We start from the raw sequence: 14,287 nt of genomic DNA, 5'->3' as shown, positions 1-14,287 counted from the left end.
GAGTCTCCCGGAAAATTCGGGAGGGTTGGCAAGTATGACATCTACAGAGATAAACAAAAAAGTATATTCTATTATGAAGTATATTAATTACCAACAAGTGTTATTGAAAAATGACATTCTCATTCATCTCAATATGTGAATTCCAACTTATTTAACTATTGAAAAATGTATAATGTATTATTTATGGATTTAAATTGTGGACAAATCGAGAACAGGAAGTGAATTTAATGCTATGGTTACTAGATGAGCGCCCCCCCCCCGCAACCCCAATGGGAATAAGCGGTAAAAAAAAAATGGATGGATGGATGGGTTACTAGATGGAGTTGATGACACAGACACCAGGGGGCAGTAATGTTCAATGATTTATTATATATATCAGGGGTAGGGAACCTATGGCTCTCGAGCCAGACGTGGCTCTCTTGATGACTGCATCTGGCTCTTAGATAAATCTTAGCTGACATTGCTTAACACAATAAGTAATGAATAATTCCGCTGGAAATCACAGTGTTAAAAATTATGTTCAAAATATAAAACATTCATGCATTTTAATCCATCCATCCATTTTCTACAGCACCTGTTCAAGGTTGCGGGTGGCTCAGCCAATCCCAGCTGTTCTTGGTGTTACAGGATGGTCGCATTAATGGTAAGAAGCGTTTTATTTATTATTGGTTAGCTTCAGAATAACAATGTTATTACCGTATTTTTCGGAGTATAAGTCGCTCCGTAGTATAAGTCGCACCGGCTGAAAATGCATAATAAAGAAGGAAAAAAACATATATAAGTCGCACTGGAGTATAAGTCGCATTTTTGGGGGAAATGTATTTGATAAAACCCAACACCAAGAATAGACATTTGAAAGGCAATTTAAAATAAATAAAGAATAGTGAACAACAGGCTGAATAAGTGTATGTTATATGAGGCATAAATAACCAACTGAGAACGTGCCTGGTATGTTAACGTAACATATTATGTTAAGAGTCATTCATATAACTATAACATATAGAACATGTTATACGTTTACCAAACAATCTGTCACTCCTAATCGCTAAATCCCATGAAATCTTATACGTCTAGTCTCTTACGTGAATGAGCTAAATATTATTATTTGATATTTTACAGTAATATGTTGATAATTTCACACATAAGTCGCTCCTGAGTATAAGTTGCACCCCCGGCCAAACTATGAAAAAAACTGCGACTTATAGTCTGAAAAATACGGTAAAAAGAATAAGAGACTTATTATACTCTAAAAATGTTGGTCTTACTTAAAAATGCACACATTTAGTTGTATTCAGTGTCAAAACATATTATATGGCTGTCCCAGAAATACATTTTGCAATATTTGGCTTTCATGGCTCTCTCAGCCAAAAAGGTTCCCGACCCCTGATATATATAGTCAATATACATATATAAAATAATAATAATAAAAATAAACAATACTAACTAATAACTAAACTAAAGAAATAGAGTGTGACTAAACCCAAGAGAGTGTATGTGTGAGGCTATGTGTATGATTAGCTGAAGTGTGTGTTACCAAGTGTTGAGGAGAGCGAGAGGAGAGAGAAAGCAGGAGGGCAGTCCGTGCACAAGCAAGCCGTCGAGGGCAGGAGAGAAGCGACAAGATCCGTGTCCAGGCGAGGGTCGAGGATCGAGGAAGGCAGTCCAAATCCGCAAGGGAACAACGGTAGATCACAATGGGTAAGTAGTAATGGGTTGATGAGGCGTCATGAAGCGTTTCGACACATTGCAAAACTGTATAGATACTGTGTCACTAAATACTGACATCTGCTGGACATTAAAAATCCCTACAGGCAACCTATGGACCGACTCAACTGACACTGATTTTATGACCTAGTATATACAATAATATAAACCAAGTCATTGTATTTCATTTAGGATTATTTCATATCTTCATTTAAATAGAAATATATTTTTATCTTTTTTAGATACAGTCAAATAATGTGAACATGTATCATAACATGGAAATCTAAGAGAGCGTGTTGTGAATGAGGATGCTTGTGGACCTGGAATTTTTTTTAATTTTTTTTTTACACATTTTTATTAAAAAAGGCAGTTTTTCCAACGTATTACATTTTAGACGATTTCTCTTCTTAGTTATTATTTCTCCGGCTGTAGAAAAGACCCGCTCACAAGGCACAGAGGAGGAGTCAGTGCGACACAGTTCGCGTATCGGTCACGTGACCGAAACAGCTCATGATCGGTCACGTGACTTTCTAAAAGCGGTACGTGCACCGATACAGGGTTTTGCTCTATGAGCTCGACGCATGCGCCGATGCATCGGTGTTGCCGGACCCATCACTATGGGTAAGACTCGGGAAGGTGCTGTGGGAGGACAACAAGGACATCAGAACACGGAGAGAGACAGAGAGCTGTCGGCTTACGGTATACAAAGGGTAACTAAGTTCCCGCAAGGATCCTTGGGTCCACTGGTCCTTTATCCAGCTCGCCCCCCATCAGTCCCAGGTGTGCAGATTGCCGATCGCCCACAACCTTGCCGTCATGTGGGCGTGGCGCGAGCAGGGGCGTGTCTTGGCATGCTGCCAGCGGAGGTGCTGGAAGACCCAGCTGCCGGGGAAAGGCGAGTTCGAGCCTGCGCTGCGACATTTAAATATGTTAGTAATTGCTACAAAATGAAAAATGGGTAGTATTAAATAAGCTCTGCTCCTTCCTGCTCCTTTTTGAAAATGTAATGAGAAACCTAAAATATGTGATGTATCATATTTTAACTCTAACCATGTCCGAAATAAACTGAAACCATAACCCGTAACGATCATGCATTTTAAACATGATCTTACAGTCTAAATAGATATTATGAATTTAAAATCTGTATTTATAGTATATTTCACTTGAAGGGGTCACATTTAGATTTTTTCTTTTTACATTTAAAACACTCTACATAACATGTAATAGTGGTTCTTTGGTCAAAATTGTGCAAAGATTATGTTTTACAGACCGTTTTCAAGACACTTTCTGACCGTCTTTCCAGGATGCGCCATTTTGTGGGCGGTTTTATTTACGTAGCTTCATTTCGACAGCGTCTTATTACTGCCGTCTTTGTTGTAATTTTTACCGCTTCCATATGGAGTCTACCGACAGACATAAGTTCGAACTATATGCTACTTCGTATTAGAAATGGCAACAGCGGAGGATGCATGTGCATGTACGAGCCAGTCAGCCCCACAACAAGAAAATTGCGGGAAAAAAAGAACTTATTGACTACAGCAAAACAACAAAATCTTATCTATGACCCCCGGGATGATATTTGATTAGTATTAGAACCGGCCTGCAGGCCACAGTCGCCTGCTTGCCGTTTTGCACGCACCAATACTCCATCAGTGGTGGCGCTAGGAATTCTGCAAATGAGGTCCCAGGGACCCCATCAAGTCATAACAATGGGGTCCCACTTTTTTGTAACCATTTTGAAAACAAATGATAAATGTATGCATTATCCTGTTATATCTCACATTCTATATTGTGTTTTGGAAAAACATTACTTAATTCATTAAAAAAAAAAATACAAAAGAAAATAATTTTTATGCACGTATAAATGTATTCAGTATAAACATTCATTCACTTTCTTCTTTCCTTCATGGATCTAAACTTTACTGTTGCCGGTACTTTTTTCTATATTTTTATTGTAATATTTTCAGAATGTGTTTGTTTTATTTTTGGCCAAAGTAAGACAAAGAAAACAATCTGAAGTTGTCTTTATATTTTAGTTTTAATGCCATGATTTTAATAGTCAGGCCCCGGCATGTACACAGATTTTCCTCCATGCAGCCCCTGAGCTAAAATTTGTTTGACACCCCTACAATGATGGACTCGCGCAAAGCATTTTGGGTAATATCTTGTTACGTACGGCGGGGAAGGAGACGACCCTACTGCAGGAATCAGTTCAATAGGAGGTGAAGTGAAGTGAATTATATTTATATAGCGCTTTTCTCTAGTGACTCAAAGCGCTTTTACATAGTGAAAACCCAATATCGAAGTTACATTTAAACTAGGGATGTCCGATAATGGCATTTTTGCCGATATCCGGTATTTCGATATTGTCCAACTCTTTAATTACCGATACCGATATCAACCGATACCGATATATACAGTCGTGAAATTAACACATTATTATGCCTCATTTGGATAACCAGGTATGGTGAAGATAAGGTACTTTTCACTGGGGTGAGTTTTTCCTTGCCCTTATGTGGGCTCTGTACCGAGGATGTCGTTGTGGCTTGTGCAGCCCTTTGAGACACTTGTGATTTAGGGCTATATAAATAAACATTGATTGATTGATTGATTGATACTTTTTTTTTTAAATCATAAAATAAGATAAATAAATTAAAAACATTTTCTTGAATAAAAAAGAAAGTAAAACAATATAAAAACAGTTATATAGAAACTAGTAATTAACGAAAATTAGTCAAATTAACTGTTAAAGGTTAGTACTATTAGTAGACCAGCAGCACGCACATGTGTGCTTGCGACTTATATATGTTTTTTTCCTTTTTTCTTATGCATTTTCGGCAGGTGCGACTTATACTCCGAAAAATATGGTAATGTAGGAACCAGAATATTAATAACAGAAAGAAACAACCCTTTTGTGTAAATGGGGGAGGGAGGTTTTTTTGGGTTGGTGCACTAATTGTAAGTGTATCTTGTGTTTTTTATGTTGATTTAATAAAAAATAAAAATAAAACGATACCATCCATCCATCCATCCATTTTCTACCGCTTATTCCCATTGGGGTCGCGGGGGGCGCTGGAGCCTATCTCAGACCGATAATTTAAAAAAAACGATACCGATAATTTCCGATATTACATTTTAAAGCATTTATCGGCCGATAATATCGGCAGGCCGATATTATCAGACATCTCTAATTTAAACCAGTGTGGGTGGCACTGGGAGCAGGTGGGTAAAGTGTCTTGTCCAAGGACACAACGGCAGTGACTAGGATAGGCGGAAGCGGGGATCGAACCTGGAACCCTCAAGTTGCTGGCACGGCCACTCTACCAACCGAGCTATACCGCCCCACAAAATATGTACAAAATATAATACAATAGGTTTATTGACTCTGATGATTAGGTGGGATGTGTATGCTACTCTAAGTGAAAGGTGCAAGACGATGTGTAGAATTAACCATGTAAATGTTACCAGAGTTTATTGTTTGTGCGTGTTGGATGCATCCTTCATCAGACTAAAGGGGCAAGGCGAGAAGGCAGTCCGTGGGCAGGCAAGCGGTCGGGGGCTGGAGAGAAGCAACGAGGTCCGTGTCCAAGCAGGAGTCAAGGATCGAGGGAGGCAGTCCGGAATCCAGAGGGGAGTCGAGGCACACAGCTCGATCACGGGAAACAGGGGAAGCACTGCGGGGGACACAAAGGACATAAGACACGGGAACAGGGAAGGCACAGAGAGAGAACAAGTACACGGAAGGGAAGCCAGAGACTGGATGCTTACTACGAGAGTGAACTACGTTCCGTCACTGGATCTTCAGGTCCGCTGGTCTTTATGCTGTCTGTCTTCATTAGTCCCAGGTGTGCTGACTGGTGATTGCTTGCAGCTTGCGGCCGGAGCGAGTCCCGGCGCGCTTCTAGAGGAGGTGCCGGCACAGTTTGCAACAGAATACATGCGGGATTGCGCAAGCGCCGTGACATCTCTACCATATATGGACAATCCACTGAGGTCACCAATGGGGCAAATTCCAAACAGCTCGTTTCCTGGAAGTGTGACGGAGGGCAAGATTGATTTAACAAATAAACAACAGCAGGTACGAATAGGTAGGAAAAGTTGGTTTTGCATAATGGGGCTCTTACTTTTTGTAAAAAGCATCTATTTATACATGTTTTGTGTTAAGCGTAATTAAAATACAGTTGCAGTGATTTGCGCCACAGCCATAATGAAGTTGAATTTATAAACACAAAAAGACGTATAATGAAGTCTCACAAGCTGCTGCTGGCAAAGCGTTTTTTTAACCTTGAGCACACGTCTCGACATCTGCCAAGCATTTAGCTTGATGGAGTGATGCTCGGCTTAAGCGCAGATATCCCTGCCAGCACTTTTAACATCAAGATGGCACAAATGCATTTGAAATGGTAAAACACATTAAGGGACCGAGGCAAGCATCTGTTAATTGACTCCACATGTGATGAATGCCTGTTCTTTTTTTGTGTTGCCACTTCTCAGCATCAAGCGGTGAGAGGTGCGTTGGTGGATGGAGCGAAAACGGCGTGATGGGAGGAGCTCACAGGCCTCCAAACTTGCAGCCCGAGACCATCATCACTTTGGAAATGACAGTGGAGGTGATACCGTGCTGTTATGGGGCCGCAGGGTGGGCCGTGAGCGAGGCCCGTCTTCAGCCAGGATGGATGGGCTTCTCTCTGCGGACTAAATTAATACTGGGATTGCTTTTGGAGCTCCTAAGGAGCTAATCAGACGCAAGTTATCTGAAGAGCCTGAGGGCTAGGCTGGCAGGAAGCAGGTGCTTCACGAAAACTCTCAGCGCAACGTTCCCGAGTTGGACACAGCGGTGCAGATAGTCATCGATGAAACCCTTGCAATTTCTAAACCGTTGTAAACAAAGCCGACTAAACACACTTTAAATATATAACCAGAGTCTGCCATCAGGATTCACATATTATTTACTGGAAAATTTTGTGAAATTGTCGTTAGTAAAACATCTAACATCCGGCAATAGTCCCCTTATGCATACATATAGGGTGTGCCAAATTGTTCTCCAAAACATGACTGAGTGGTTACATGTCTCAGGCATGCTTTGTCTTAAATATTCCGATAAAATATTCAAACTGGTAATGATTTGATAACCCATTTCATCAGTGTTTAATACGCACACAGTGCAAACAGATATTAGGTGACACCTATTACGATTACGCATGCCCCTCCTGGTACCCTAGCACCTCCAAAACCCTCAAATCTAGACTCCAAACATCCCAGAACAAGCTAGTCAGATTACTTCTAGACCTCCACCCCAGATCCCACCTCACTCCTACCCACTTCTCTAAAGTGGGCTGGCTCAGGGTGGAGGACAGAGTAAAACAACTTGCACTGAGCCTAGTCTATAAAATCCGCTGCACCTCCCTGATACCGAAGTACATGTCAAACTACTTCCATAACCACGACACCAGGGGGAGCTCCACTAACCACGTTAAACCCAGATTCCGATCTAACAAAGGTCTTAACTCATTCTCTTTCTATGCCACATCAATGTGGAATGCGCTCCCAACAGGTGTAAAAGAAAGGGCATCTCTATCCTCCTTCAAAACCGCAATAAAAGTACACCTCCAGGCAACTTCAACCCTAAACTAACACCCTCCCCGGATTGTTAATAATCAAATGTAAACAATCAAATGCAGATATTTTTCTTATGTCTTCTGATCTCTCTCTATGTCCACTACTTGCTGTACATATTCTACCAAGTCAGACCTACACTGTTTCAATATCCATTTCTCTGTTCTCAATTGTTGATGACTGATGATAACAACCAGGCCCGGCCCTAACCAATCTGGCGCCCTAGGCAAGATTTTAGGTGGCGCCCCCCCACATCGGCAGTGAAGTGTATATACTGACAAGAACCCGAATAGCTTTGTCTTTGACCTTTTTTTTTTACTTACAACTATACCTAATATATAAAGGGGTGGAAAAGTGACGATTACCTGCAGGGCAAACATTAGCTAACCAGAAGGCAATATAACAATGTAAACAAAAAACACCTGCTTAAAAGATCTAATACAAACATTTATATGCACGTACAACACTTAGAACTTTTAGCATATCAGTATGTGGAATTAAATTATGGAATGGATTAAGTAAAGAAGTTAAAAATTGTACTGATATGATCCAGTTTAAGAGGTTGTTCAAAATAATAGTGCTTACAGAGTACAAAGAAGAAGAATTATGAGAAATACTTTCAACCTTATTGAAAATAAGATATTCTTCATCTCAGTATGTTAATAATGACTGAATTAATTAATTAATTACATATTACAAAACTGTTGTATACTAATTCATAGATGTTATTTTATTATATAAAAAGGTCAGTAAATGATTCTATATATTTGTAAACGCTTTGAAGTGGGAAAGGGGTAGGATTAAATAAGCTTTGCTTCTTCCTACTCCTTTTCGGGCATGATGTAAAATGAAATGATATGAAATTGTGTGATGTATTATGATGTAAGTGTGTTCATGTTCCAAATAAACTAAAGAAAGAAAGAAATGTCCCTGAGGAATGTAAGGTGGGAGTACTGTAATTACCTAACGTTACATTATTATTTTCCATAACAATTTAGCCCCCTCCACAATATTAACCCGATGTTAAAACAGAACTAGCTATTTATTGATTAGCAATTGCCGAATCATGTAACATTAGATTAATGCTAAAAAGCCAGGTTACTATCACATTCTGTAACAGACAAATAATTTCATGTAGGCTAACGTTACCTACCTGCTACCTCTGGGGGGGGCGTAATGTTGTAACAAATAATATTTCTATTAAATAGGCTTTACTTTGCATTTTAATTAACGTGGGATTATTTTTTGTATTTAGAAATAATAGTACCAACATTTTTATTTTATTTTTTCTCCAACATTTGTGGCACTGGCGTGGCGCCCCCTGATGGACGGCGCCCTTAGCATTTGCCTATACGGCCTATGCCACGGGCCGGCCCTGATAACAACCAAACCTAACCCCCAAGCCCCAAATTGTAAATAATGTAAATAATTCAATGTATACACCCTGATGATTATCTTGTGTGATGACCGTATTATGATGATAGTATATATCTGTATCATGAATCAATTTAAGTGGACCCCGACTTAAACAAGTTGAAAAACTTATTCGGGTGTTACCATTTAGTGGTCAATTGTACGGAATATGTACTTCACTGTGCAACCTACTAATAAAAGTCTCAATCAATCAATCAATTAAACCTGTCAAGTGGAGAGTCCGGATCTTTTTGGCCTCCTAGTGGACTTTTTTGGAACTTGTCTAAATTAGGAAGGGGTATCAAATTCTGTACTTTTTATAAGTATCAACCCAATTTCATCGATTCACATAAAACCAAACGGTGCCATATTTCTACACCATTTGTTGCACGTGACGTCACGTTTGGTTGCAGACTAAACGTAAACAATCACTCCAGCAGCACTCTCTAAGCAATGTTGCAGTTGTCAACACCAACAAAGCAAGTATGCTTGGTAGAAAACTCTCTAACGTAAAGTAAGGCTCCATTCTTCCAAGAAATGCTAGCTTGATGCTATTTTACATTGGATTTGCCTAATACAGGCTAAAATGTGCATTAGCGATTTTACATGGCGATTACAACACCTCTTAGTTTAGTAATGAAAACTAAAACTGAGATAAATGTTAAAATAAAACTGCTAGTGTGTAATAAGCAAGACACTTACAGTACACCCACTTCATAGGGCGCAACATAACACATTCAGCTTAATGGAAAAAGCTACTTCCTAGTTAAACAACATACCATAAATAGCCTATACGTTAGTGCCATCCAATGTCTGGCAAGTAGAAATGTCCGATAATATTGGACTTACGATATTATCGGCCGATGAATGCTTTAAAATGTCATATCAAAAATTATCGGTATCAGTTTCAAAAAGTAAAATGTATGACTTTTTACAACGCCGCTGTACGGAGTGGTACACGGACGTTGGGAGAAGTACAGAGCGCCAATAAACCTTAAAGGCACTGTCTTTGCGTGCCGGCCCAACCACATAATATCTACGGCTTGTCACACACTCAAGTGAATGCAAGGCATTCTTGGTCAACAGCCATACAGGTCACACTGAGCATGGCCGTATAAACAACTTTAACACTGTTACAACTACGCGCCACACTGTGAACCCACACCAAACAAGAATGACAAACACATTTTGTGAGAACATCCGCACCGTAACACAACATAAACACAACAGAACAAATACCCAGAACCCCTTGTAGCACTAACTCTTCCGGGACGCTACAATATACACCCCCTGCTACCACTAAACCCCCCCCCCCCAACGCCGCCCACCTCAACCTCCTCATGCTCTCTCAGGGAGAGCATGTCCCAAATTCCAAGCTGCTGTTTTGAGGCATGTTAAAAAAAAAAAAAGCACTTTGTGACTTCAATAATAAATATGGCAGTGCCATGTTGGCATTTTTTTCCATAACTTGAGTTGATTTATTTTGGAAAACCTTGTTACATTGTTTAATGCATCCAGCGGGGCATCACAACAAAATTAGGCATAATAATGTGTTAATTCCACGACTGTATATATCGGTATCGATTGATATCGGAATCGGTAATTTAGAGTTGGACAATATCGGATATCGGCAAAAAAGTAATTATCGGACATCTCTACTTGCAAGTTTAACTATATTGCAAATAAGACTCAAATGTAATTAAAAAACAAAACAAGATATTACAACTGGACAGTTATCATAATCCGCTCATTTTAAAATGTTACATCGAAAAATAAAATGATATTATCAAATAATTAACATTTATTAATTCACGCAAATGTCCTAGGTACAGGGAATTTGCATCGTATCGGTTCAAATGTGAACAGCACCGATTCCTAGTCTAAATTAGAGATGCAACGATTAACCGTTTTTTTAACTGTCACCGGAGTTAATCGCAAAGGCTCCACCTTACCGTGTGTTTTAGTCTTCCTTACTCGCTATAAAGCAGTGGTTCTCAAACTTTTTTTGTCATCCCCCACTTTGGACAAGGGGGAGTTTTCAAGCCCCACCTGCCCCCATCGCCCCAAAAGAGCGCTAATGCCAAGCTTTAACATTTTCAAATTTATTGAACATCAAGTTGTATACATTCAAACTCAATAACATAAAATAACATCAAGTTCAATAATAAATAAAATAACTGTGCAGCTGTGGTATAACTTGCATCAAGTTCAATAATAAATAAAATAACTTCCATCAAGTTCAATAATAAATAAAACAAAAGTGTTATAACTTGCATCACGTTCAATAATAACTCAAAAAAAGTGTTATAACTTGCATCAAGTTCAATAATAAATCAAAAAAAGTGTTATAACTTGCATCACGTTCAATAATAAATCAAAAAAAGTGTTATAACTTGCATCAAGTTCAATAATAAATAAAAAAAAGTGTTATGACTTGCATCAAGTTCAATAATAAATCAAACAAAAGTGTTATAACTTGCATCACGTTCAATAATAAATCAAAAAAAGTGTTATAACTTGCATCAAGTTCAATAATAAATCAAATAAAAGAGTTATAACTTGCATCAAGTTCAATAATAAATCAAATAACTTGCATCAAGCTCAATAATAAATCAAAAAAAGTGTTAGAACTTGCATCAAGTTCAATAATAAAAAAATAAAAAAAGTGTTATAACTTGCATCAAGTTCAATAATAAATCAAATAACTTGCATCAAGTTCAATAATAAATAAAATAAAAGTGCCACTTTGCAATCTTTGCAAAAAAAAAGGAGGAGCTATATGCATTTGGCAAGACAGGGCAAGTGACAGCACTTTTCCCCGGGAGAGCCACCTTGCTTCACTGTGAAACAGCACGGCTGTATGATCAGCTCCCATTTCCTCACACAGTGCAGAGAACAGTCGCACTTTCAGTGGTCGTGTTTTGATCAAATTTACCGCGCTCACAACATCTGTTAAAACCTCATTGAGTTCGGGGCTGAGCTGCCTTGACGCGAGTGCTTCCCGGTGAATGACACAGTGTGTGCCCGTCAGATTTTTGTTTCTCTGCAGGCACTGGCTCTGGCTCTGGCTCGACGACCTTTGAGGTGCGAGTCACAAATGTATATATTTGTGTAATTGTGGTCCACACATTAGCCTGCTACCCATCCGCGCGGAAGTTTGTTCCGCTTAGCCCCGCCCCCATTAGTTACTGTTGCTATGTCTGTCAAACTTTCGCTCCTACCGAGAAATTTAAAGCCTACAGTAAAAATAAGTACCGGTAATTTCCATTTATTTATATAGCGGATTTCACAGACAGAATCACAAAGTGATTTACAGTGTGTATAGAAAATGAAAGCATAGTAAAAAAAAAAAAATCTAAGAATATAATGATAAAAAAAACTTTTTAAGTGAAATTTCCTCCCGTTCCTCGCGCCCCACCTGTCATGTCTCTATTCCCCACACTTTGAGAAATGCTGCTATAAAGTGACATGCTGGTACATTATTTTCGGCACAACCTGCCTACATTAGCTCAAAAATGGCTGCAGGACAAACAGCTAACTTTTCATCAATAAAGTTAATCTTAGTCTTACATTACCAACACAATAACTAATTTATTATATATATACATATATATATATATATATATATATGTTAGTTTTTTTGTTTATATTTATAATTTTGTGCTGTTATGATAAAGTTGTATTTTTTTTTATTTTTAAGTTTTATTCCCGACAGTAATCAATAACACATCAAAATCTCTAATGTGAATTCATGCATTTTTTGTTGTGAAAATTAATCAATGTACAATAATCGTGAAACTAAGATTATTGCTCAGACTATAGTCAAACTCTATAATCTTAGCATCCCTAGTCTAAATCGGCTTTCCTGGTAAATGCATGCATGTCAGAATGGGTTAGAGGATGTGGCTTTTTCACTGCGAATGATCTAGTTCAGTGTTCCACCTGGAAAAATTGAAAAGGGTAAAATTAAAATTGTTTATACACATCTGGTTAATATTGGCTGAAATATAAAATCTTTTTGGACACCCAGTATATCACCTAAAAGAAGGAACCACTCCCTCTGATTTCTTCTTGCAGCAATGTAAAACTGCCACCAGATGACACTGTAACTCTTTGTACCAGCTGAATGAATACTATGGAAGATGGTTTGAGCTACTTAAAGAGAAAAAGGATATCCCCATAATAAGTCATAATTATGTAATAACAAAAATGATGACTGTTTTAATCTCACAATTTGGTCTTTTTATTTCATGATTAGGACTATCTCTAAATTAGCATTGTTAATGTTTATTGTCTCATAATTTCGACTTTGATATGATTCCAACTTTAACTGATACTTTTGAATTTTTTTTATTATAACTTACCGTATTTTTCGGAGTATAAGTCGCACCGGAGTATAAGTCGCACCTGCCAAAAATGCATAATAAAGAAGGAAAAAAACATATACAAATCGCACTGGAGCCCGGCCAAACTATGAAAAAAACTGCGACTTATAGTCCGAAAAATACGGTAGATGGGATTTTTTTTTCTTAATGGCGCAAACGGATTTCCAAAGACTGGTGCCTAAGAAAATGTCAGTATGTTTTTTTCCCCCCATGTAACATATTATACAGTATTTGTCATTGAATGAGCATATATCCAACTTATACGTTTATCAATTACTGTAACTGTTGAATGTCGCAATATGTTAATATATAAAGACATGTGTATATATGTATGTGTGTATATATATATATATATATATATATATATGTGCGTATATATGTATATATATTTTTTATTTTGCACACAATACAACCTATGTTTATCAATTAACAATATGCCAATAAAATATATATATTAAGAACATTGAGGCAGCCTATATATTTATCAGTAGTGCACATATATACAACTTATATTTTTATCATAAACTATGCAAAATATCACAGTAAATCGTATAACAATACTGCATTTAGGTGGGAATTTCTGAGCACCTTGCGATTCACTTATAAATGAATGATTTATGCATGTTTAATTATGTTGTAAATGTTTATTGTATATTAATACTTTATTATATTTAATTCTTAATTGGTATAAAAGGCTCCTCATTGGGCTGCTGACACATGTTTTTTGGATGTGAGTGCACACAGCATAGAGATATAAATGTGGAAGACTAGATACGTGAGAAATGTAGCTGACCGCCAAATAATAGAATAAATGAGCGTCTTTACCTGGCGAGCAGGAATCCTTATTTTAATAGTTGTGCTTTCTAAAACTACAGAATGTTCAGACACTTTGGCCCCAGTCGCAATAAACACAGAGCTCAAAAAGGTGCGCCGTATAGCTACTATCTACTCATTCAAACGCTATGGCTGACAGTGGTAATGTACTGTGTGAGTATTATTGTCTCTCCTGACTTATTCATCTACTTGCATGTTTTTTTCTTTTTAGCTGGTTACTCTCTGCTGTAACACAGTCGCACTTAGACGTCTGTTAAAGTTGACAAAGCATTTGTTTGTAATCAATCTTGGACATTTGTCCTACGATACAGAATCGTCCACATTTCCAATCGTGA

At 38.0% G+C, this 14,287-nt stretch overlaps 1 protein-coding gene across 1 annotated transcript; it reads left to right on the top strand.

The window, feature by feature from the left end:
* The first annotated feature begins 392 nt into the window (after nucleotides 1-392).
* Nucleotides 393-7,464, top strand: LOC133608216 (uncharacterized). The gene is made up of 4 exons (XM_061963422.2): nucleotides 393-403; nucleotides 1,525-1,698; nucleotides 5,212-5,782; nucleotides 6,199-7,464. The coding sequence occupies exons 1-4, from the start codon at nucleotides 393-395 to the stop codon at nucleotides 6,244-6,246; spliced, it is 804 nt and encodes a 267-aa protein (XP_061819406.2). The 3' UTR covers nucleotides 6,247-7,464.
* The last annotated feature ends 6,823 nt before the right edge of the window (nucleotides 7,465-14,287 follow it).

The sequence above is a fragment of the Nerophis lumbriciformis genome, linkage group LG06 (assembly GCF_033978685.3).
Source record: "Nerophis lumbriciformis linkage group LG06, RoL_Nlum_v2.1, whole genome shotgun sequence".
Taxonomy (NCBI): domain Eukaryota; kingdom Metazoa; phylum Chordata; class Actinopteri; order Syngnathiformes; family Syngnathidae; genus Nerophis; species Nerophis lumbriciformis.
The sequence above is the reverse complement of the archived record's forward strand: the minus strand, read 5'-3'. Positions and strand labels throughout refer to the sequence as shown.